Source organism: Ranitomeya variabilis, chromosome 3 (genome assembly GCF_051348905.1).
Source record: "Ranitomeya variabilis isolate aRanVar5 chromosome 3, aRanVar5.hap1, whole genome shotgun sequence".
In the NCBI taxonomy this organism is placed as follows: Eukaryota; Metazoa; Chordata; class Amphibia; order Anura; family Dendrobatidae; genus Ranitomeya; species Ranitomeya variabilis.
In genome coordinates this window covers 685,919,651-685,946,049 of record NC_135234.1, presented here as the reverse complement: position 1 = coordinate 685,946,049, position 26,399 = coordinate 685,919,651, and the positions used below count along the sequence as shown (strand labels likewise).

Below are 26,399 nucleotides of genomic sequence, written 5' to 3'. Positions count from 1 at the left end.
ACACTAGAAGTAGCCGGGGATCATGCCTACGGTGATTGCTAGATGACTCGCGCCAGCCGGAGAATCTAACTACCCCTAGGAGAAGAAAACAAAGACCTCTCTTGCCTCCAGAGAAAGGGACCCCAAAGCAAGATACAAGCCCCCCACAAATAATAACGGTGAGGTAAGAGGAAATGACAAACACAGAAATGAACCAGGTTCAGCAAAGAGAGGCCAGCTTACTAATAGCAGAATATAGCAAGATAACTTATCTGGTCAACAAAAACCCTATAAAAATCCACGCTGGAGATTCAAGAACCCCCGAACCGTCTAACGGTCCGGGGGGAGAACACCAGCCCCCTAGAGCTTCCAGCAAAGGTCAGGATACAGATAGGAACAAGCTGGACAAAAATACCAAACAAAACAAAAGCAAAAAGCAAAGAAGCAGACTTAGCTTGAAAAACAGGAACCAGGATCAGAGGACAAGAGCACAACAGATTAGCTCTGATTTCAACGATGCCAGGCATTGAACTGAAGGTCCAGGGAGCTTATATAGCAACGCCCCTGAACTAACGGCCCAGGTGAGGATATAGGAAAAGACAGACGCTCCAGAGTCAAATCACTAATGACCACTAGAGGGAGCAAAAAGCAAAATCACAACAGCAGCCCACACAGTACATAATACAGCCCACATAGTATCTAACACTGGCCATGTAGTATATAGCAACCACGCGGTATATAACACAGCCCACATAGTATATAGCAGTGTGGGCACCATATCCCTGTAAAAAAAAATAATTAAAATAAAAAATAGTTATATACTCACGCGCCGGGATCCAGCGAAGCAATGCATCTCTGGGAACGGAAGATGGCGGCAGCCGCGCGCAACTTGGCGGACTACAGAAGGTGAGAATAGCAGGTTTTTTGTTTTTTTATTATTTTTAAAATGACATCTTTTTACTATTGATGCTGCATAGGCAGCATCAATAGTAAAAAGTTGGGGACACACAGGGTTAATAGCAGCGGTAACGGAGGTAACCCACGGCATAACGCGGTCCGTTAAGGCTGGCATTAACCCTGTGTGAGCGCTGACTGGAGGGGAGTATGCGGGAGTCGGGCACTGACTCGACGGAAGTAGGGAGGGACTAATTCTCGGCCAGACTGTGCCCATCGCTGATTGGTCGCGGCAGCCAGGACAGGCAGCTGGCGAGACCAATCAGTGACACGGGATTTCTGTTACAGACAGAAGGACAGACAGACAGACGGAAGTACCCCTCTTAGACAATTATATAGTAGATTGTTACAATGTATCATTATCATACAAACAGGAGTCTTTTTTCTACGTCTAAAAAACATTACGTTTATATGATAATATTTGTAGATATAGAAAAATGACTCCTGTTTGTATTGTAGAGTAAAAATTGCTATCTAACAATTGCTATAAAGGTGTAAATAGTTGACCTTGCGCTCTTTTACTAAATCCTGTCCATTTTTTTATAATAGAGGTAAGAGTTGCGTAAGTGTAAAAAATTTTAATTTTTTGGGGGTAAAAATGGTTGTGCTCTCAACTTTGCTACATTTTTCAACTGGCATAACAAGCCTAATAATTCTCCCCCAAAGAGGTTTGTGAAGTTGGGGTTACAAATTATTTGTATTTATTTTACATCTTTGCAGCATGGGATAGTGGTATTGGTCACAGCAGAATAAATTTTTATGTACTTTGGATAGTCATGTTCTTTACATTTGGTGGATATCTTGTCTATCTATCTATCTATCTATCTATCTATCTATCTATCTATCTATCTATCTATCTATCTATCTATCCCTACAAATCAATTTTTTTCAGGAAAAGAAAATTTTGCAGACCTTCTACAGTGTTTCATAAGGCCAAAATTTAAACTACCGCACTATCGTTTAACACAAGTACTATTATGGTATTAATACCAATGATACCTGGCAGTGTAAATAATTACAACTACGTGCAAACATCTTATAATTCTTATAAAAGTCAGTAAACATGATCAATAACTGATCGGTAAAAAAAAAGCAATTCCTCTGATAACTTACTCACTTTTTTGAAAAAAAAGTAAAACAATAAAACACACAACACTACCTACAATGAAAAATACACATTTTATTTTTGTAAAACCTGACACAAATCTAAAAATTTTCTGAAACTTAACTTCACATATAATTATGATTCTCTCAAGATTCTAAAAATCCTGAATAGGTTATCCTTCCGTGAACTCTTCCTCAACATTCTGGTTTTTGTCAGCATCTTTCTACGACTTCTTCATACTCCCCACCGATTAGGTTAACCCCTGGGCCATCCATAAGTTTTTTCAAATTGTTGTCAGAAAAGCTTTGGTCTATGTCAAAAGCTTCCAACTTTTGGTCTGAGGCCTGTCATAAAACACGCAGGCATATAGTAATTTTACCTGTTTTTCTTTGGGTAGCTTTCTTTATATCCAGCCTTTGAAACAGTAATTCCATATAGCAGACCTGTAGGGCTAGATGTCACAACACGGCTGTCAGGATACATCAGTTTCCATTTAATAGTTCTTGCTCACAACTCTAGATGACGCCATTCCTTATCCATCAGATTCAATAAAAATGTTACACTTGAAATAAGGTTGTAAAGATTTAGCCCTTTGGAAGAGCTTCACTGGTGAGCTTGTGCCAGCCGTTATCCAAAAGATGGGAGCCTTGAAATCTTATGACTTCTAAGATTTTCTGCTACTGTCTCACCACTTGTCTTTATACTGTAAATATCAGTAGACATTGTATGCAAATTAGCTCTCAAAAAGTTAAGAAACAAAAACTATGTTTTGAAACCAGAACACATGAGCTGCGCGCACGGTGAACAAGCCCGTAGAGACATGTTCACACCACCAAGAGACTTGAAAACACAAAAAAGCACAGTAAAACCAAAAAACACTCTGTTGCAAAAAAATCACAGTAGACAGCAAGTGTTGGTAAAAAGATGGAAAAAACATTCCTTTTCTGAATCCTGCTCATACAGGTATTGTACATATGACCAGGTTTTAAATACATCAGATAGGGATTACATACATTAGCTAGGACTGCTCTGATATGGGCATACCTTGACGTTTGGTAGAGCGGCTTAATATACATTTTTTGCAAAAAACGTATCAACCAAATACCCTGTTTTTTCCATCTTTTTACCAGCACTTGCTGTCTACTGTGATTTTTTTGCAACAGAGTGTTTTTTGGTTTTACTGTGCTTTTTTGTGTTTTCAAAAACTATGTTTTGCCTAATGGAGGTAGTTAACCCTCCTGTCTGGGGTGGGAAATTAATTTTTCCAAGGGGCCACATGAGATACTATAACTGTTGTGGACGGCCGGACCAACATGCTGAACTTCAGTTTACTCAATATTATTATGTTATCATTACTTTATATTATTTTTTATAGCTTAATATTGAGCAGAATTAAAGTATGTTGACTGCTTCTGTAATACATTTTATGATAAGGCTCATTGTAATGTGTATTTTTACCAGCAGCCTCTAATCAAAGCCATATAATTTACTGCTTTTTATCACAGTGCTCCTGTTATTTGGCCTTAATTATATATATATATATAGTACATGCATATATACAGTATGATGCCCTTACAGCGCGCCAGATGGTATGATACCTCTGCTGCCCTCCCAGACACACAGTTTAATGCCCCCACTTGTCCCCACACAGTAAGATAATCCCACAACCCTTCCACATAGTGCGATACCCCAAAGCCCATCACATACAATGTGATGCCCCAGGTCCCCACCCATGATGATACCCATGCAGTTCCCCACATAGTATAATGCTGCTCAGTTTCCCCAAATACGGTATGTACTGACTGACACTAGATGAACAATACTCAGTGCCATTCTCCAGCTGTGGACTGAGGCTCCTCACAACAGGCACAATCTAGTGACATTTTGACGCCTGCTATGCTGAGACTCAGACGCACAGGCTGAATGGTGGCAGAGGGAGACTATGGCTCCATTCTCCACCATTGTGCTTAACTGTATCTGTATTCTGAGATTACAAATACCGCTGAAATTGAGACGCCAGGTGGGGGGCACAAGTTATGCCATTGTTTCCACCTCTTTTGGCTGTCTGAGTCCATTGTTGGGACAAGACTAGCCCCTGGCAGATTGAGGCTTGTGGGCCACAGTTTGTCCAGGTCTGCTATTGCTCAATGTCTGACCCTTCAAGATGCTTTGCAACCTAATTAGAGAAAAGCTAGAAACTCATCCACAGACAGCTGTCTCAAGGTGCTTGCTCCTTACTATTGTAAAAGTTGAGTTTGGCTGTCTGTGGAGGAGTTTCTGGTTTACTTATGATCCCTAGTTATGTTGCATCGTTCCATAAAAGATCAGACATTGACTTAGTGATGGCTACCTCTGGCATTTGCTTTCATTCTGCTACATTGCTAATTTGCATCATTGTTTTTCTAATTCCCTCCAAAGTAGACATTGTATATATTTTTCATTGCCCCTCTGGAATACAGTTGCAAATGATGGGGCGTGCTCTTATTGCACCATAATTTACATAATTTTTTTGCTTTTCCACTGCTCATACAACTTTTCTAAAAAGTGGACTGCTATTAGTGGAAGTGTTAAATTTTATCTTCTGTTGAAAACACATTGTAAGAATTTTGTAGAATATATTAAAGTGTTTGTCCCTCTTAATAACATGCACACTGGTGTAAAATGTATCAAATTTATTAAGACTGGACCCAAAATTCCCTGTCTTAATATAGTCACTGATTGTGTGATGTAATATGTAGATATACTGTATATAAGGCAAAGTCCTGTTTTCTATTTCCAAGTTAGACAGCACAGACATAAGACATAGCAATGTGTATCCTATATCAAAATTTAATTAATTAGAAGTATATAGATAGTAGATTCTTCATGGCCAACTTTTTTTACACATTCTGCAAGGCAGCAGAGATAAATAAAAAGTAGTATTGGCATCACATGTAGCAGTAGAGCCATCCATTTCCTTCAATCAATCACTTATTTCAAAGATTTACAGAGTAGATAGACAGGTTCCAATTCATGGGAGAAGAACAAGGCTTGCATCATTTGCAACTGCAATCTATATCTAGTCCATTTCTCCTTCATTCAGAACCACCAGAAATGTTGAAGCATCTATGAGTTTCCTAGACCAATAATTCTTTTAGTGTTTTTGCCTATAAGTCCTCATGCACACATGACAAGGAATGAACGATACCTACTGGTATTATGAGCTAAATGGTACCATTTTTATGATCATATGTTTCTGTTTTGATACCCAATGATTTTCGTGTGTTTCCATATCGTATTCTGAAATAAGTCCTGCTTTAAAGCGAGTCCTCATTGCCAATATTCCTTACCGCAACCCGCATGCACAGATGTGATTTTTAAGGTTTTGATTACTTTTATGGTAAAATCTCATGCAATCCAATGAGTGCTACACATTGTTACATTCAGCAGTACATATACTTCTATATAATCAGAATAGAAAATACAGAAACTTACATAGTAAAACATTAATTCTATATAATAACGGAGCCTGAGGCCGAGTTTTGATGGCCATACTGAAAAAACAGGCCAGTGTGCAGCTTCATGTGCTCGTTTGCATTGTGGTCGGGTGCCACAGCTGCCTTTACATTCAATGCATAATTCTGGTACCGTGCAGAAACAAACAGATTAGAATATTACATGTTGCAATTTTTTTCCATGCAGACTATCGGTCAGTGTGGAAAATCAACCAGACATACTGGCTATAATGGGTCTGCGTGCTCTGCGTGTGCAGTCAATGGTGTACAGAGATAGCACACGGACTGATTATACGCAGGTCTGAACCGGCCCTTACTGGGGTTTTTCCAGGGTGAGAACACTGCCACACCTGGGCATATGTGGGCTACTGGAGATTAACCCCAATCATTTCAGAAGAGCCAAACTGCAATACAAAAACACTAGCAATGGACAGGTGCGGTGCTCTTCTTGGAAGAAATCAGCCTTGTTTTTCTAACACTCTTTAAAGGGGTTCTGAAAGTGAATCTGGGAGTAGGATCAACCCTCTTAAGCTGTCTATATTGGCATGCAGGACATAAGAATCTGAATAAAATGATACCTTGATTTCCCCGATCCAATGTCTTATTCCAGAGAAATGCATGGGCCAGAAACAGATCTCCTCGATAATCTGACTCCAAATCTTACTTTATATGAAAGTGGAGGTTACCAGTATGAGACATGTAATGACTGACAGTCGGCTCTCCTGATCTACATGACTCACACTGGTAGCTCCTCCTTTCATATACAGTGGGAAAATAAGCTTTTATACGCTGACGATTTTGTAAGTTTTCACACTTATAAGGCTGGAGTCACACTCAGCGTAAGACAATACGGTCCGTTTTTTACGGCCGTAATACGGCCGTAATACGGTGAAGTGTTCCCAAAATAGTGGTCCGTATGTCCTCCGTAGTCAGGGTGTGTCAGCGTATTTTGCGCATGGCATCCTCCGTATGGCATCCGTACTGCGAGATTTTCTCGCAGGCTTGCAAAACCGACATCTAATGGATTTATGTGCTCAAATGTTCGGTAAAACATATATACAGTATATATATATGTATATATATGTCATTGAGACACATATATATATATTCTGTATTTATATTTCATTCAGTGCGATATCTGTGAAAAGCCGGTAATTCAATTGCCGGCTTTTCATTTCTCCTGCACAAACCCGACAGGATATGAGACATGGTTTACATACAGTAAACCATCTCATATCCCCTTTTTTTTTGCATATTCCACACTACTAATGTTAGTAGTGTGTATGTGCAAAATGTGGGCGCTGTAGCTGCGAAAATAAAGGGTTAAATGGCGGAAAAAATTGGCTTGGGCTCCCGCGCAATTTTCTCCACCAGAATGGTAAAGCCAGTGAATGAGGGCAGATATTAATAGCCAGGAGAGGGTCCATGGTTATTGGCCCCCCCCCGTGGCTAAAAACATCTGCCCCCAGCCACCCCAGAAAAGGCACATCTGGAAGATGCGCCTATTCTGGCACTTGGCCACTCTCTTCCCACTCCCTGTAGCGGTGGGATATGGGGTAATGAAGGGTTAATGCCACCTTGCTATTGTAAGGTGGCATTAAGCCAAATTAATAATGGAGAGGCATCAATGTATCTTGCGATACATGAACCCATGCACCTTCCCTTCAATACTGTACAGTCATCCTGTCTCCTTTGCAGAAAAGTACCCCCAAAGTATGATGTTTCCCCCACCATGCTTCACAGTTGGGATGGTGTTCTTGGGGTTGTACTCGTCCTTCTTCTTCCTCCAAACACGGCAAGAGGAATTGATCTCAAAAAGCTCTATTTTGGTCTCATTTGACCACATGACCTTCTCCCATGCCTACTCTGGATCATCCAGATAGTCATTAATGGACTTCAAACTGGCCTGGACATGTGCTGGCATGAGCAGGGGGACCTTGCGTGCCCTGCAGAATTTTAATCCATGACGGCATAAAGTGTTACTAATGGTAGGCATTTTTGAGACTGTGGTCCCACCTCTCTTCAGGTCATTGACAATGTCCTCCTGTGTAGTTCTGGGCTGATTCCCGACCTTTTTCAGAATCACCCTTACCCCACGATTGGAGATCTTGCATGGAGCCTCAGACCGAGGAAGACTGACAATCTTCTTGTGTTTCTTTCATTTTCTAATGATTGCACCAACAGTGGTTGCCTTCGCACCAAGCAGCTTACCTATTGTCCTGTAGTCCATCCCAGCCTTGTGCAGGTCTACAATTTTGTCCTTGGTGTCCTTAGGCAGCTCTTTGGTCTTCTCCATGGTGGAGAGGTTGGAGAGTGATTGAGTGTGTGAACAGGTGTCTTTTATAGAGGTAACGAGTTCAAACAGGTGCAATTAATACAGTTAATGAGTGCAGAGTAGGAAGGCTTCTTAATTTAAAGAAAAACTAACAGATCTGCAAAAGCCAGAATTATTGCTGGTAGGTAGGGGAAATACCGTATATACTCGAGTATAAGCCGACCCGAGTATAAGCTGACCCCCCTAATTTTGCCACAAAAAACTGGGAAAACTTAATGACGAGTATAAGCCTAGGGTGGGAAATGGAGCAGCTACTGGTAAATTTCAAAAGTAAAAATAGATACCAATAAAAGTAAAATTAATTGAGACATCAGTAGGATAAGTGTTTTTGAATATCCATATTGAATCAGGAGCCCCATATAATGCTCCATAAAGTTTGATGGGCCCCATTAAATGCTCCATATTAAAATATGCCCCATATAATCCTGCATAAAGGGTAATAAGGGCCCCATAAGATGCTCCATAGAGATATTTGCCCTATATAGTGCTGCACAAACGTTATGGCCCCATAAGATGCTCCATACAGTCACTTGCCCCTTATAGTGCTGCACAAATGTTATGTGGCCCCATAACATGCTCCATACAGACACTTGCCCCATATGCTGTGGCTGCGATAAAAAAAAAAAAAAAAATCACATACTCACCTCTCCTCGCTCAGGACCCCCGGCACTTTCAATATTCACCGGTCATCATTCCGGTGCGGCTCTGTCTTCAGCACTGACGTTCAAGCAGAGGGCGCGCACTGACCACGTCACTGCGCCCTCTGACCTGAGCGTCACAGCCAGAGGATGCTGAAGACGGAGCCGCACCGGAACGAGGAGAGGTGAATACCACGCAGCGCAGCGCTCCCCTCCCCATTATACTCACCTGCTCCTGGCGCGGTGCAGTCCCTGCTTCTTCCAGCGCTGCATCTTCTTGCTGCACTGAGCGGTCACCGTTACCGCTCATTACAGTAATGAATATGCGGCTCCACCTCCCATAGGGGTGGATCCGCATATTTATTACTGTAATGAGCGGTACCATGTGACCACTCAGTACAGGAAGAAGCTGCAGCGCTGGAAGAAGCAGGGAAGTGCAGGGACCGCGCCAGGAGTAGGTGAGTATAATTAGACAGCCCCCGCTCCCCCTCCCCTGCCGACCCCTGGGTATGACTCAAGTATAAGCCGAGAGGGGGACTTTCAGCCCCAAAAAATGGGCTGAAAATCTCGGCTTATACTCGAGTGTATACGGTACTTATTTCATGCAATAAAATGCAATTTAATTTTTAAAAAACCATACAATGTGATTTTCTGTTTTTTTTAATTTTTAGATTCAGTCTCTCAAAGTTGAAGTGTACTTATGATAAAAATGACAGACCTCTCCATTCTTTGTAGGTGGGAAAACTTGCAAAATCGGCAGTGTATCAAATACTTATTTTCTCCATTGTACAATAATCTCTGGAGCCAGATTCTCAGGGAGATCTGTGATCTGCCCATAGATTTTAACAGCTCATTTACATATTAAGAAAAATGTGGATTTCTCTGGAATAAGACATTGGATCGTAGATTTTAAGGTATTTTATTCTACTTCCTATGAACTGCATTCCCATACAGACAGTTTATGAGGGTTGCCCTTTAATAGCTGCAGTCTAATCAGCAATTGTTGATTAGCTGCAACCGTCGCGGAAGACACATCGGGGAGATTGAAGGACCAGGAGCTACTAAGAAGGGGTTGTCCAGTAGTGGACAACCCCATTAATGTGATCATGTGCAGAAGCTAAATATTTGTTTACTGAAATGGAGCAACTCCAAGGAATTAGAACAGTTGTACTATGGATGAATGATCATTAGTGTACACCCCAAGTTTCCGGTTTGGTTCACCATCCTGGTTTTGCCATGTGAATCTTTACTGTGTTTTACAGATAGTGAGAGTGCAGTCTTTAAAGCTTGTTCTTTTAAATGTATCAAGTATAGCACTCAATTTTACATGTGATTTATACACTTCCACTGTCTCTGCATCTAATCTCTACTTCAATATCTGATTACAACTGTAGTGAGGTTGAATTGATAAAAAATTTGCTTGAAAGGAAAAAAAATAGCTGACCTTTCCCTCTGCGTGCATGCTATCAGCACTGCAGCAAACATCTGAGCAGGAATGCTGATTTACAATTTCCCACAAAGCTGAAAGACACATTTTTCTTTTAATATACAATCCATTTTATATAAAAATGTCACACAGCCGTCTACATAGAAATTTCTGCATTTATTTACTGAAAAATAAGTGGCAGTCATTCTAGTTTCTTTAAATATCGTAGTTGTTGATATTATAAAATAATTTTCACAGACACTTGGCTGCGTGTGCGCTGACATTAGTCCAAAGCTCTTCTGTTTCCAAGGAGTCTGCTGTTCCGTAAAGTCATTGTATGATCCTGAAAGGAAACCTGTTAGATGATTCATGCCCAAACCTAGGACAGCAGGAATCGCAGCCTGGCTGCACGATTGCAGCCAGGTATATTATTCTTTTAAATGCACTGTCCAGGGACCATAGCTGGAGATCAGACTTGTCCAACTCCACCCCGATTTGGCTCTTTCCAATACCCCTGCAGGTGATAGACAAATCTCTCACTACGGGAGAGACCAATCAAACACTGCAAGTAGCTTAGGGAAAAGTTGGCCAAGGGCAGACCTGGACAAGTCCTGTCTCCAGAAGGGATGAGCAAACGGTAAAATTTGGGGTTCATACCTGACACCTGGTGTCTGGTGCTGAACCCTGAACACACACTTCTCCCGGTAGTCTGTGTTACTGTTCGGGTTCACCAGCCGAATAAAGCTTGTTGAAGGGCTACAGTTGTGGGCACTTCTGACCCCATCACAGCCATGCCAAGTATTAGCATGGGTGTCATTGGCCAGCGCAGAACGTGCAGCGGCCTGAATAACCTTATTAAATAAATAAATAAATCATTTAAGAAAAATGATGTGTGGTCCTCCCTATGTTTTGTAACCAGCCAAGAGAAAGCAGACAGCTGTGAGCTGGTCTTATTATTATTTTTATGCTGGGAAGGGGCCAATATCCATGGAATTTCGCAGCCTATTAATATCAGCCCGCAACTGCATGCATTGCCTTTGCTGGTTATTAAAAAAAGACTCCCAAAAAATGATGTGGGGTCCCCCCTGTTTTTAATAGCCAGTAAAAGCAAAGCAGACAGCTGTGGACTGATATTAATAGGCTGGAAATGTCCATGGATATTGTCCCCTTCCAAGCCTAATAACATGACCTCTCAGCCGCCCCTGAAATGGCACGTCCATTAGATGGCGCTTAGCCTCGTCTCTTCCCAATTGCCCTGATGCGGTGGCAATCAGGATAATGGGATTGTGGGGTTGATGTCAGCTGTGTAATGTCCGCTGACATCAAGCCCACTGGTTAGTAATGGAGAGGCATCTATCAGACACCCCCATTATTAACCCAATAAGTAAAAAGAGAAGAAAAAACACAGAAAAAAAATCTGGGGCGGCTGAGGACTGGTCTTATTAGGCTGGGAAAGGGTCAATATCCAAGGACTTTCACAGCCTATTAATATTAGCCCTCAGCTATCTGCTTTGCCTTAGCTGGTTATTAAAAATAGGGGGGACCCCACATCATTGTTTTAGGGTCCCACATTTTTAATAACCAGACACCTGTGAGCTGATATTAATAGGCTGAGAAGGTACATAAATATTTGCCCCTTCCCATTAAAAATAGGGGTGACCCCACTTCATTTACTTTTCTATTTATTAACAAATACAGTAAACTACACACACAAGGCAGTGCTCCACTCCTCCACTTGAACTTCTGCGTTGGGGTTCAAGATTACTTTTTTCCAAATTTTTCTATCCATAATTGTTTGCAAGGCGATTGTAATGCTCATTTCCCCATTTTGCTTCCTTTTTCAGGCTCCTAGCCCTTACTACAACCATTTTACAGCCATTTTACAGCTCCAAAGTTTGGGTCCCCATTGACTTATATGGGGTTCGGGTCCGGGGTCAAGTTCGGGTCAGGGGTCAAGTTCGGGTCAAGTTCTGCCCATTGTTTGATCACGAATCTCTTGACAGGTTCCCTTTAACACATTTTATTAAACTGTATAGTTTTGTATTTCAGTTTTTATTTTCTTTGAATCTGTTGTTTCTTTTTAATTTTTAAAGGACTGTCCCTTTCCATAGCTCCCATTATAAAGAAGAATAGTGATTTTCCTTTATATAAGCAAACCGAATGAGGGTATATAGGGTAAGGGGCCCAAAATCAATTACCATCCAAGCAGACCAAAACAAAAACTAAAAAATATACTTTTTTGGATATACATTCCAATCAGCACTCAAAAGCAAAGTAAAGGAAAGGATTAAAAACAGAAATGGAGGTCTAATAGGGAGTATACAGGTTCTTCAGTCAGGCAGCCCAGGCCTATCTGCCCCTATATATATCAGAAATTGACTCTGCCTGTTGTCATGGTTCCCAATGGCAAGGGAACGTAAGAAACATATAAATAACGAACGAGCTCTCGGGTGATGGAAACTCGAGTTGACCGTGAGCTAAATCTACCACACAACTAATAGTAGCCAGGGAGCATACCTACAGCTTCCTAAATGCCACGCGCCAGCCGGAGGACTAACTACGCCTGGTAGAGGAAAAAACAGACCTGGCTTACCTCTAGGGAAATACCCCAAAAGATGATAGCAGCCCCCCACATGTAATAACGGTGAATTAAGAGGAAAAAACATACACAGTATGAAAGTAGATTTAGCAAAGAGAGGTCCACTTACTAGATAGCAGAAGGATACAAAAGAGGACTTCACGGTCAACTGAAAACCCTTTCAAAAACCATCCTGAAATTACTTTAAGACTCCTGTGTCAACTCATGACACAGGAGTGGCAATTTCAGCCCGCAAGAGCTTCCAGCTACAGAGAATTACAAAAACTGCAAACTGGACAAAAGATACAAAACAAAAGGACAAAGTCCACTTAGCTGATCAGCAGACTAGTAGCAGGAACATGCAACCGAAGGCTCTGGTTACAATGATGACCGGCAAGGAAATGACTGGAGAGCAAGGCTAAATAGGAAACTCCCAAACACTGATGGAAGCAGGTGAACAGAAGCAGCAAAGGCAAACAAGTCACCAGTACCACCAGCAACCACCAGGGGAGCCCAAAAAGCGGATACACAACAGTACCCTCCCCTTAAGGAGGGGGCACCGAACCCTCACAAGAACCGCCAGGGCGATCTGGATGAGCCCTATGAAAGGCACAAACCAAATCCGAGGCATGAACATCAGAGGCAGTTACCCAAGAATTATCTTCCTGACCATAGCCTTTCCATTTAACCAGATATTGAAGTCTCCGTCTGGAAATACGGGAGTCCAAGATCTTCTCTACGACGTACTCCAATTCACCCTCCACCAGCACAGGAGCAGGAGGTTCAGTAGAAGGAACCACCGGTACCTCATATCTCCGCAACAGCGACCGATGGAACACATTATGGATAGCGAAAGATGCCGGGAGGTCCAAACGAAAGGAAACAGGGTTAAGAATCTCCAAAATCCTATAAGGACCGATGAACCGAGGCTTAAATTTGGGAGAAGAAACCCTCATAGGGACAAAACGGGAAGACAACCACACCAAGTCCCCAACGCGAAGGTGGGGACCAACACGACGACGACGGTTAGCAAACTGCTGAGTCCTCTCCTGGGACAATTCCAAATTATCCACCACTTGTCCCCAAATCCGATGCAACCGATCCACCACCGCATCCACTCCAGGACAATCCGAAGATTCAACCTGACCAGATGAAAAACGCGGATGAAACCCTGAATTGAAAAAGAAAGGAGAAACCAAAGTGGCAGAACTAGCCCGATTATTAAGAGCAAACTCCGCCAACGGCAGAAAGGCAACCCAATCATCCTGATCCGCAGACACAAAACACCTCAAATAAGTCTCCAAAGTTTGATTAGTTCGCTCCGTCTGGCCATTGGTCTGAGGATGGAATGCAGACGAAAAGGACAAATCAATGCCCAACCTGGCACAGACTGCCCGCCAAAATCTAGACACGAACTGGGTACCCCTGTCAGAAACGATGTTTTCCGGAATACCATGCAAGCGAACCACAGTTTGAAAAAACAGAGGGACCAACTCAGATGAGGAAGGCAACTTAGGCAATGGCACTAAATGAACCATTTTAGAAAAACGGTCACACACCACCCAGATGACAGACATCTTCTGAGAAACAGGGAGATCCGAGATAAAGTCCATAGAGATGTGCGTCCAAGGCCTCTTAGGAATAGGCAAGGGCAACAACAACCCACTAGCCCTAGAACAACAAGGCTTGGCCCGAGCACACACATCGCAAGACTGCACAAAAACACGCACATCTCGAGACAGGGAAGGCCACCAGAAGGATCTAGCCACCAAATCTCTGGTGCCAAAAATTCCCGGATGACCTGCCAGAGTAGAAGAATGAACTTCCGAGATGACTCTAGTGGTCCAATCGTCAGGAACAAACAGTCTACCAGACGGACAACGATCAGGTCTATCCGCCTGAAATTCTTGCAAAGCACGTCGCAGATCTGGAGAGACAGCAGACAAAACCACCCCATCCTTAAGGACACCAGCAGGTTCAGAATTCCCAGGAGAGTCAGGCTCAAAACTCCTAGAAAGAGCATCTGCCTTCACATTCCTAGAACCCGGTAAGTACGAGACCACAAAATTAAACCGGGAAAAGAACAACGACCAATGTGCCTGTCTAGGATTCAGGCGCCTGGCAGACTCCAAATAAATTAAATTCTTGTGATCAGTCAAAACTACCACCTGATGTCTGGCACCCTCAAGCCAATGACGCCACTCCTCAAATGCCCACATCATGGCCAAAAGCTCCCGATTACCAACATCATAGTTTCGCTCGGCGGCCGAAAATTTTCGCGAAAAGAACGCACAAGGTCTCATCACTGAGCAGTCGGAACTTCTCTGCGACAAAACCGCCCCCGCTCCGATCTCGGAAGCATCGACCTCAACCTGAAAGGGAAGAGAAACATCAGGCTGGCGCAACACAGGGGCAGACAAAAAGCGGCGCTTAAGCTCCCGAAAGGCCTCCACAGCAGCAGGGGACCAATTGGCAACATCAGCACCCTTTTTAGTCAAATCCGTCAGAGGTTTAGCAACGCCAGAAAAACCAGCTATAAATCGACGATAAAAATTAGCAAAGCCCAAGAATTTCTGAAGACTCTTCAGAGAAGTAGGCTGCGTCCAGTCGTAAATAGCCCGAACCTTGACAGGGTCCATCTCAATAGAAGAAGGGGAAAAAATGTACCCCAAAAAGGAAATTTTTTGAACCCCAAAAACACACTTTGAACCCTTTACACACAAAGAATTCTCCCGCAAAACCTGAAAAACCCTCCTGACCTGCTGAACATGAGACTCCCAGTCATCAGAAAAAATCAAAATATCATCCAAGTACACAATCATAAATTTATCCAAATATTCACGGAAAATATCATGCATTAAGGACTGAAAGACAGAAGGTGCATTAGAAAGGCCGAAAGGCATTACCAAATACTCAAAATGGCCCTCAGGCGTATTAAATGCGGTTTTCCACTCATCCCCCTGCTTAATTCGCACCAAATTATACGCCCCACGAAGATCAATCTTAGAGACAAAGAAAAAACCGGCTCCTAAAGGTGATGAAGAAGGACGAATATGTCCCTTTTCCAGGGACTCCTTAATATACTCGCGCATAGCAGCATGTTCAGGTACAGATAGGTTAAACAAACGACCCTTTGGAAATTTACTGCCAGGAATCAGATCTATGGCGCAATCACAATCCCTGTGAGGAGGGAGTGAACCAATTTTAGGCTCTTCAAAAATATCACGATAATCAGACAAAAATGCCGGAATCTCAGATGGAATAGATGACGAAATGGACACCAAAGGAGTGTCCCCATGAGCCCCCCGACATCCCCAGCTTAAGGCTACGTTCACATTTGCGGTCAGCGCCGCAGCGTCGGGCGCCGCAGCGGCGCCGCATGCGTCATGCGCCCCTATATTTAACATGGGGGCGCATGGACATGCGTTGTGCTGCGTTTTGCGCCGCATGGCCGCAAGCGTTGGACGCAAGAAACGCTTCAAGTTGCATTTTTTTTGCGTCCAACTTTCGGCCAAAAAGGACGCATGCGGCGCAAAACGCAGCGTTTTAGCGTGCGTTTTGCCGCGTTTTTGTTTGCGTTGTGCGCTGCGGCGCCGACGCTGCGGCGCACAACGCAAATGTGAACGTAGCCTAACACAGACATAGCTTTCCAGTCAAGGACTGGGTTATGAGACTGTAGCCATGGTAATCCAAGCACCAAAACATCATGTAAATTGTACAACACAAGGAAGCGAATCACCTCCTGATGGTCTGGAGTCATACGCATAGTCACTTGCGTCCAGAACTGTGGTTTATTACAAGCCAAAGGTGTAGAATCAATACCCTTCAGAGGTATAGGGACTTCCAGAGGCTCCAAATCAAACCCACAGCGCCTGGCAAAGGACCAGTCCATAAGACTCAGAGCGGCGCCAGAGTCCACATAGGCATCCACGGTAATAACTGATAATGAACAAATCAAGGTTACAGACAAAATAAATTTGAACTGTAAAGTGCCAATTGAAATAGACTTGTCAACCTTCCTAGTACGCTTAGAGCATGCCGATATAACATGAGCAGAATCACCACAATAGAAGCACAACCCATTTTTACGCCTATAATTCTGCCGCTCGCTTCTAGACATCATTCTGTCACATTGCATTTTCTCTGGCGTCTCTTCAGAAGATACCGCCAAATGGTGCACGGGTTTGCGCTCCCGCAAACGCCGATCAATCTGAATTGCCATTGTCATGGACTCATTCAGACCTGTAGGCGCAGGGAACCCGACCATAACATCTTTAACGGCATCAGAAAGGCCCTCTCTGAAATTTGCCGCTAAGGCGCACTCATTCCACTGAGTAAGCACAGACCATTTACGAAATTTTTGGCAGTATATCTCAGCTTCATCTTGCCCTTGAGATAGGGCTATCAAAGCTTTTTCAGCTTGAATCTCCAAATTAGGTTCCTCATAAAGCAACCCTAAAGCCAGGAAAAACGCATCCACATTGAGCAGCGCAGGATCCCCTGGTGCCAATGAAAATGCCCAATTTTGAGGGTCACCTCGCAGCAAAGAAATTACAATCTTGACCTGCTGGACAGGATCTCCTGAGGAGTGAGGTCTGAGAGAAAGGAATAATTTACAATTATATTTGAAATTCAGAAACTGAGATCTATCTCCGGAAAATACCTCTGGTGTAGGGATTTTAGGTTCAGAAATAGGAGTATGCATAACAAAATCTTGTAAATTTTGAACCTTCGTAGCAAAATTATTTAAACCTGCAGCCAAACTCTGAGGATCCATCTTTAAACAGGTGAGCTCAGAGCCATTCAAGGATTATAAGGAGAGAAAGGCAAATGCAGTAATTAGAGCTGAAATACAACTGATCCAACTATGGAGCAAGCATAGGGAAAAAAAAAATAAAAAATTTACAGACTTCTTTTTTCTCTCCTTTCTTCTGCCAATAAGTTTAACACGGGCCGGTCATACTGTCATGGTTCCCAATGGCAAGGGAACGTAAGAAACATATAAATAACGAACGAGCTCTCGGGTGATGGAAACTCGATTTGACCGTGAGCTAAATCTACCACACAACTAATAGTAGCCAGGGAGCATACCTACGGCTTCCTAAATGCCACGCGCCAGCCGGAGGACTAACTACGCCTGGTAGAGGAAAAAACAGACCTGGCTTACCTCTAGGGAAATACCCCAAAAGATGATAGCAGCCCCCCACATGTAATAACGGTGAATTAAGAGGAAAAAACATACACAGTATGAAAGTAGATTTAGCAAAGAGAGGTCCACTTACTAGATAGCAGAAGGATACAAAAGAGGACTTCACGGTCAACTGAAAACCCTTTCAAAAACCATCCTGAAATTACTTTAAGACTCCTGTGTCAACTCATGACACAGGAGTGGCAATTTCAGCCCGCAAGAGCTTCCAGCTACAGAGAATTACAAAAACTGCAAACTGGACAAAAGATACAAAACAAAAGGACAAAGTCCACTTAGCTGATCAGCAGACTAGTAGCAGGAACATGCAACCGAAGGCTCTGGTTACAATGATGACCGGCAAGGAAATGACTGGAGAGCAAGGCTAAATAGGAAACTCCCAAACACTGATGGAAGCAGGTGAACAGAAGCAGCAAAGGCAAACAAGTCACCAGTACCACCAGCAACCACCAGGGGAGCCCAAAAAGCGGATACACAACAGCCTGTCTACAGAGGTTGGCACCCTAATGTAGACAATATGATGCCCCCGCGCAACTATGAGTTCATCTAAATAGCACTAATGAGTCCTAACACTGCAAGTTGACACCTAGAAAACTAGATAGTGTATAGCCTGAACCAGTAGCCTATACATACAGATGATGAGGGGCTACTGACACCAAAAGGAGTGTGATGCAAAGCATATACTCACAACTGGTTAAATAGAGAAAGTGTATTAAATTAAATTCCAATAAATCATCTAGATATTTAGGGGGGCAGGTGGTATAACATCTAATCACAGAAATACATGTTCTAAAAGGTAGATGAGTCATTCTGGATAGACTATCGGAGCATTTTGACACTCATACAGGTACGGACTGGGACTGAAATTCAGCCCTGGCATTTGAAATCACACAGGCCCATGCTGTCCCCGTCCCCAAGAACCAGATGGAATATATTACTAATATTACCCTAGATGGAGGAAAGGAAGATTTACTACAAGACCAATATTTCTAATGATAATCGTGGCCTGCTGGGGTAAGTGACGGAGTCAGCCACTTTGTGCAAAATACCTGCCCATGGAGAAATTCTGATTATAAGTGCATATTAGGGCACTACTGTTCATGCGATTTCCTAATATATATTAGTATCAATTATTCAGTTAGATATGACATCTCTAGGTATTCTCTGCTTGGATGCATTGAATGCCACAACATGCAGGACAGGGATCAGAGCACATCTGTACTCAAGAGGTGGTACCTGCTCCTAGAATACATTTATGGCTTATCCTGCCAATTCTACCATGACAAAAAGTTGATTGCAGAAAGAGTGTCACACACTGTGTATGGATAGGAAAAATGTGTCATGTTTTGGTTTAAACATAAAAGATGCTAAATAAGAAACTGCAAGTCCTAAAGTTTAACATGTCATTAGAGGTGCATTGCAACAAGGCAACATACAAGATGGCCTATAGTATTGAGCCTACTCACTGTACATTGTGTTTAGGGTGTAAGCTACATTTTTTTCTCCATTAAACAACATTATAGCTAAGTATCTATTGGAAATGGTATTACTTTTGTTGCATTGCTGTTCCTTTGTATTCTTGTGACATCTTTTACATTGTGTTGTTTTTGCCCTTTACAGAATCTGTGTGCCTGTTGGCTTGTAGAAGTAATGGGCTGGGAGTAGTTTTGAGCAAGCGTGCTCGGATAAGGTGTTATCCGAACCCGCTCGTGTCCTATCCGAGCACGCTCACTCATCACTAGCCGGGAGCCCATTGTATGTGACAGTGGCACCATACCCTGTCAGAGCAGTTGGTACTGCGTGTCGGTAAGGGCCCATGGAGTCAGCATTTTGCTGATGTGATGGTTAGCACTGCACAATAATCATAGTAAAAATAGACAGAAGAAAGTCCTTAAATTGATCATTTTTGGAACCATTGATGAAGCCAAATGATGTGAGACCACTTGTGGAAAATGTAAGTACTCTTCACAGAATTATATTAAGAGATAATCCTAGACCTTGTGTCTTGTGCATCCCAATGAGAAAAGCCTAGGTCAATTGAGGGCACTTTTACACTGCGCTTTGTCCCACGCGTGTTGATCCCGTCAGGGCTTGCGAAGTGGACTGCGCCTGAGCGTCTGCCTCCAGTAGGCATGTACATCCAAAAATGATGCACGACACAGCACATGTTGACTCTGTCGGAACCATTATAGTTAATGGCCGTTGGAGCATACGCCCAAATCCCATTTTGCAGGGATGGGATGAGGTTTGGAAGTAACCCCCGATAGGACCAACGAACGTGGGACAAAGCTCAGTGTGAAAGCACCCTTAGGCTGTAGCAGAAGGAAGCTTTCCAAAATCCCACAGCAGCACGGAAGGTTTGTTGGAGATCCAGCTGTCATCTTAAATGCAACCTGACCATTTGGGGGATTTGTTGCAGTTCTCACAGTCCCAAAGGCCTGACAAAGAGACCATTTTGTAAATTGTACAGTTGGAGTTTTTCTACTAAAAGCATAAGATTCCATCAAGTGTGAGTTGTAACCAACAAGTGTATCGTGCCACTGTTATAAATAGTAACCAATCAATTGTGCTGCATGTGAGAAGAAATTCAATTCCACAAGACTGAAAACAAGTGCCAGCCATGTTGAACTTCTTGGTAGTTACGCTACAGGAAACCCCTGTCTGTTGACAGCCATTGGGCAATCAGTATAGAAAGAATTGAGGAAGTTGTACAGTGGTCTGTCACGGTGGCCAAAAAGTGTTCTTCCATTTTTCCATTGTGATGACGACTATATTTTAAGTGCACCTGTTTTATAAATCAATGCAGAAGTTACCATTTCGATAAATTCTGATGCTTAGTTGATTAATCCATGGTTCTCAGCTTTTTCTACAAAGAACCTCAGTCTTGTGGAGCTGACTCCTGTGGATGTGATGGCATATCAATCATTCTGCTGCTTCTTTGACTGTTACTGTCTGTATTCAGGAGGGTGGTAGATTGTTCTCCACTCCTGTTGACCTGAATAGCCTCAGAAGATCAGAGCTCTGTACTAAAGAAATGGAACAGCAAAGCTTGGATGCACCCCGACACATGGATAATGGTAAAGTTCTGTTGAATTTGAGATTTCTGTAGAACTGTAAGGTGTTCTTTAAGGAAGATGACATAATTATACAATTTCTTCTTTTTATGACTTTCTCACATTTTCACAGTTTAATAAAACATGCAATAAAGAAATCTCCTGTACGCAGTATTTCAGCTGTCTGCGCCCATGCTACTTATCTGATGGATGAATGATTTATGGATTTACTTAACAAAATTGAGGATTTTATTATGCTACCAGCAAAGCACATCTGCCAACAACAAAAGCATAAGAACAATATAATACCCATCTCTCAGAGTATAACAGCATAGCTGACTGAAAGGCTATCCTTACTACCCAGCGTAGACTTGGATCCTTTCATATGCAATGGTTTATTAATTCACGATATGTTATTCATGGGGAATTAATATTCAGCGCCGAGCGCGTGGTAACTCTGCACTTTGAGTGGCATATTGTCAACCATCGGATGAAATCTCCTATAAGTTGAATCTTTAGCTCCAGGTTAATAATGAACTGCTTTCTAATTCAGCATTATACAGAAAAGGGGTTTATCCTTTTCCAGCTGGACATATAAAGTGCCAATCCGTACACAAAGCACTGTTAGAATAGGAATTAAATCAAGTCAATCAAATTTAAGATCCACACGGCGGAGAATAATCCCTTTGCTGGACTTTACTAGTTCGAAAAAAAAAGAATAAAGTCTAGACGGGGATGTTTCAGGCTGTTATGAAGATGTTAGGCTGCTTTGCTGGAGCTTCCATCACAAGTGGCAATTAGTATGGTTTTCATGTTTCTAGCGATGCTAATATTATATCAGAAAAATTGTTCTGAAGAGTTTCTTAGGCAAATAAAATGAGCCTGTGCAGAAGTCCAAGAATCCGATTCAAAGTAAATTGGGAATTAGGGATTGTATTTGAGCTCAAGACTCATCCAGTAAATGCCACAGTACGGGTTTACAAAACGTCACTCTTAATTTACTGCATGAAAATGTAATATAGGGCTGAAGAGTCATTAATGGCAGCAATATTGTCAAGTATAATGTACTGTTGTAAAAAGCTACATCTGGCCACTGCAGCCAATGTCTCTTAAATTGCAGCAGATATGAGAATGGAGCCACCGTCATATACTGGCTGATGCCACTGCATGGGGAAGAAGAAATGTATGCTTGGTTGCCCCATTCCTTTTCATCATTGGTGGATTCATTCTTCACACCCATGTTTACTAATGCTGTAGATGTCTCGGCTCCTCCACTCTTGAAGACCCCATTGATGCCACAATGTCTCCCTCTGTGATGTTCACGCCTTTGGTTGACATTCATTTTAGAATATACATATGTTACTTAGTGGGCTCAACTTCCCATTGGAATAGCTCTGACTGATATAACTACATTGTTGTGAAGTGATAAAACATCATTCCATCACTCCATTACTTTCCTATAAACCATCTTAATTCTGTGGATGGCTCCCATAGTGTTGGGGATATAGTTTCAGTTTATTTGGCCGTAATCTGTACAACATGGTGCCATCTCCCAACCGTTTCCAGTAATGGGGACATCACATTTACAACAGGAGAGATTGAAGGTTCGGTGGTAAGACATGTTGCCTTGATGCTAGTTCTCTACATACTACTTATGTTTGTGTGGGTTTTCTCCCAAACTCCAAAAATATATTGAAAGATTGATTGGCATCCTAAGCATGAGCGCCTATATGTATATATATATATATATATATATATATATATATCATACATATAGCACTCAAGGAAACAGCTTATATGGTGAGGGATACTTACGATATGTATTGCTCGCTTTTATTGTACTTCTTGGCCAGATAGCGAGCTGAAGCTTTGCTTGGGATTTTCACCATGGACATCTCCTTCCCATACCGTGTCATGTTACATGGAGTCTCACATACACAGTAGTCATTGTCCTTTTCCACTAGGAAATCTGAGAAAGTTGAGAAGATACAAAGAAGAATTGAAATTAAACTAGTACCGTTAAAGCAGTTTTACCACCACAGAAATGGGAGAGCCACAGGATATGTCATACATGTCTGATAGGTGGGAAACCTACCTTAGAGACCCCCTCCTATATGGAGGACAGCAATCTTTTGACACTGCAAGTTTAGTTATTTCTGTAAATTATATAGAGTAGAGAGAGGTGGATGTGTGCAATTTTACAATACAAATTACTTTAATACAGTGGTCCTCAACCTTATCTTGCGAGCCACATTTAGCTCTGAAAGATGGTTGCGAGCCATAACCAGGTTGCCCTCTTCCCACACACACCATAGTGATACCCAAAGCCTTCCATAACAGTATGACCCCAACGTTTCCACACAGAAAGCATAAGACGACTTTGTGCTCCTCTTCTTTATGAATAGTATACTTATATCCAGGGGTTATCACTTTACCCCTATTCGATATTCTTACAGTAAGCATTCCCACCATGCTATCACATCCATCCTCAAACAGCCCTCTAACTGGCAGTATTGTGTTATCTGCAGCTTGTTATAGTTATCTCTCCTTTTCCACCAGTTTATGCACATCCTGATCTGCAATTCTGTGCTACTCACAAAAGTCACCATCTGGAGACCTTCTTTACATAGCTACTTGCTAGACCTGGATGCTAAGTAAGCCGACAACTACAAGCCACACATCATGGGCTTGAGATACACATGAGCTCCCAAATCACAGGTTGGGGACCCCTGTTTTAATAGATCTCTTAGACCTGATGAGGCTGATGTAGTTACATTGATAATCCATGTCAGAATGGCTGTATAATAATGACAGCTTAATCTCAATCTTTGCCCATTTAGCCTGATTGACAGCGCCTCAATGTTCTTCCCCTGTCTTGAGACTGCACAGTACAAGCTGCAGCTGTCGGTCAGGTTGCCTGGGGGGTGACTGATTACACTTGGAGTCCTGAACTCTCTCACTCTCCACAAATATCAAAGACTGGCTGTCACTTCCAAACAGAAAGAAACAGTTGTGAACAAGTGCAAGCTAAGAGAGCCACTTCCGTATGTGACTAACAAATCAAAGCTGCACTCTGTGATGCTATAGTGTGCAAATATGGAATATATGAAATTGGAATTGCATTACTGCTCTAGAAAAAAAGGTAAGATGAAGATACTTAGCACATAAATTAGCCAATTCATGTGTGCCCAACAACCATCAACAAGTAGGCCTCTTTGCTGGGAACCTCACTTAATATGACCTTGGGCAGGTAGCCTACAATTATATAAGTAGGTAAAATCAAGTATTGGTTAAAACCACCATAAGCTGATGGGTGGAGTGCTCAGTCAGAAAGCCTGTGCATACAAACATCAAAGACTGCCGCTTTCAAACAGAAAAACAGCACTCCACCCATCAGCGTATGGAGGTTTTAATCACAGCTGGATCCTACATACCCATATGATTGTAGGCTATCAGCCCAGGAGAGGTATAATTTTAGGTTAGGTTCCCAACAAAGAAGGCCTCCTTGTCGATGGCTGTTGGGCACACATGAATTGGCTAATTTATGCGGTAGGTATCTTCATTTTAACATTTTTTCTAGAGCAGTAATGCAATTCCAATTTTATTTATTCCCTACTTGCATACTGTAGTGTCACAGAGTGCAGCTTTGGTTTGTTAGTTACATATGGAAGTGGCTCTCTCAGGTTGCACCGTTACACACCTGTTTTTCTGCTTGGAAGTGATGGTCAGTCTTTTATTAGTTGAATAAATAGGCTCTCTGATTGAGCACTGCACCCATCAGCCTATGGCATTTTTAATCACAGCTTTATCCTACCTACCCATAAAAAAGGAATCTATCGGCCCAGGAGAGGTATCATATTAGGGTAGGTTTCTAGCAAAGAAGGTTGCCTTGTCGATGGTTGCTGGGCACACATGAATTGGCCAATTTATGTGCTAAGTATCTTCATTTTTATCTTATTTTCTATAGCAGCAATGCAATTCCAATTTCATATGCTCCATGTTTGCATACTATAGTGTCACAGAGTACAACTTTAATTTGTTAGTCACTCTCTAGATGGACTCATAAAATGCTATTTTTTTTTATCATAATTATGCAGTTATTCTGATATGAATTTTCAAAGTAAGTACACCAGTCTCGTCAGATCCCAAATCTATTCAATAATATATATAGCATATAGTTTGTATTGTGAAATCTAGTGACAGATCGGCTTTAATCTCCAGGTAGATTTTTTTCATCCTCCAGATATAAGGTCAGTATGGCATGTCTTGTGGATATACCAAAAATATCTTTGGTGGGAAATACGTATTAATGTAGAAAAATAATCAGTATCTTATCAAAATATGTAAACTACAGAAAATGTTCACAGTGGAATGTTTTGCTTCTAGCGTTACTGCTGCTGGCATCAATAAGTAAGTGTTTCATCTATGTGTTTGTCTTCCACATCTCAAAGCACGAGGCATCGGCACTAATAACGCTCCTGAAATCTGTCTGTTCACCTTTAGCAGATGCAACACAAACATTCTTTCTGAGGCACAAAATTGTTGGTACGATGCACAATTTTTCAGTGCCACGAAGGTCTACGCCGCAGCTGGAGGACGTAAGGATGTCCCGTTATCAGCGGAAAACCTCAGATCTCAGATAAAGAAAAAAAAAAATCCATTTTGCAGAACAAGATTATTAAAGGAGGTGAAAAGCGAAAGACCGCTATTCAATTTTGTAGAAACACTTGAGCTTTGCACCGGCTTCTAACTGATGATCGGGTCTCATTTCCACATACATGCGACTTATCACGTGGCTCCAGGACACAATGGTAATGCGTTTCAGAGGAGCCAAGCTTATCAATATGAAAAATATGGTGGTTTACTGGCAATTTTTTTTTTATCTGGAAAAAAAATAAATATAAAATGCAGCAGGAGTTATTGTACTGTGATATGGCATCTCAAAATATCTCTACGTGAGCCCCGATATAATGCAAAAGATATTGGATGAAAGGACTGAAATGCAATGCTTGTGCATGGGAGGATCTGAGAATAGTTTTCAGTTATATCATATTGTATTTATTGTATCTAATTCGTATAACAGAACTGGTGTTAAAGGAGTATTCCTATCTCCAAGATCCTCTCCCAATATGTAGTAGGTGTAATAATAATGATATTAACAAATACCTCCAATTAGAAATGTAGTATAGTTCTTCTGATTTGCTATGTTACTTACCCCATGTTCAAGGCATTGCAGCAGCTTAGAGATCCATGGTTACGACCACTAACAACTAACTGTCACTATATCAGTGGTCATTGCCATGGATACCTAAGCTACTGCAATGCCCTGCACATAGGGTAAGCAACATAGCGATTTAGAAGAACTACACTACATTTCTAATTGGAGGTATTTGCTAATATTATTATTATTATTACAGCTGCAACATATTGGTATTTGTGCTTGGAGATGGGAATACCCCTTTAATATACGGAGGATTTTATTTGTCACTTCTATTTTAAATATGCAGCAGGAGCGACATTAATTAATTTGATCGTAAAATGTCCTAGAAAGTTTATGGAGAGTGTTACAAATATGGCTGTATATATATATATATATATATATATATATATATATATATATATATATATATA

General features: G+C 41.9%; 1 protein-coding gene across 2 annotated transcripts in view; it reads right to left on the bottom strand.

The window, feature by feature from the left end:
- ASIC1 (acid sensing ion channel subunit 1) overlaps positions 1 to 26,399 on the bottom strand; it is a 360,279-nt gene that overhangs the window by 21,140 nt on the left and 312,740 nt on the right. For both annotated transcript variants that reach the window (XM_077298058.1, XM_077298059.1), the window contains one exon: positions 22,584 to 22,737. In XM_077298058.1, the coding sequence (XP_077154173.1) occupies positions 22,584 to 22,737 (154 nt within the window). The remainder of the gene's footprint in view (positions 1 to 22,583; positions 22,738 to 26,399) is intronic.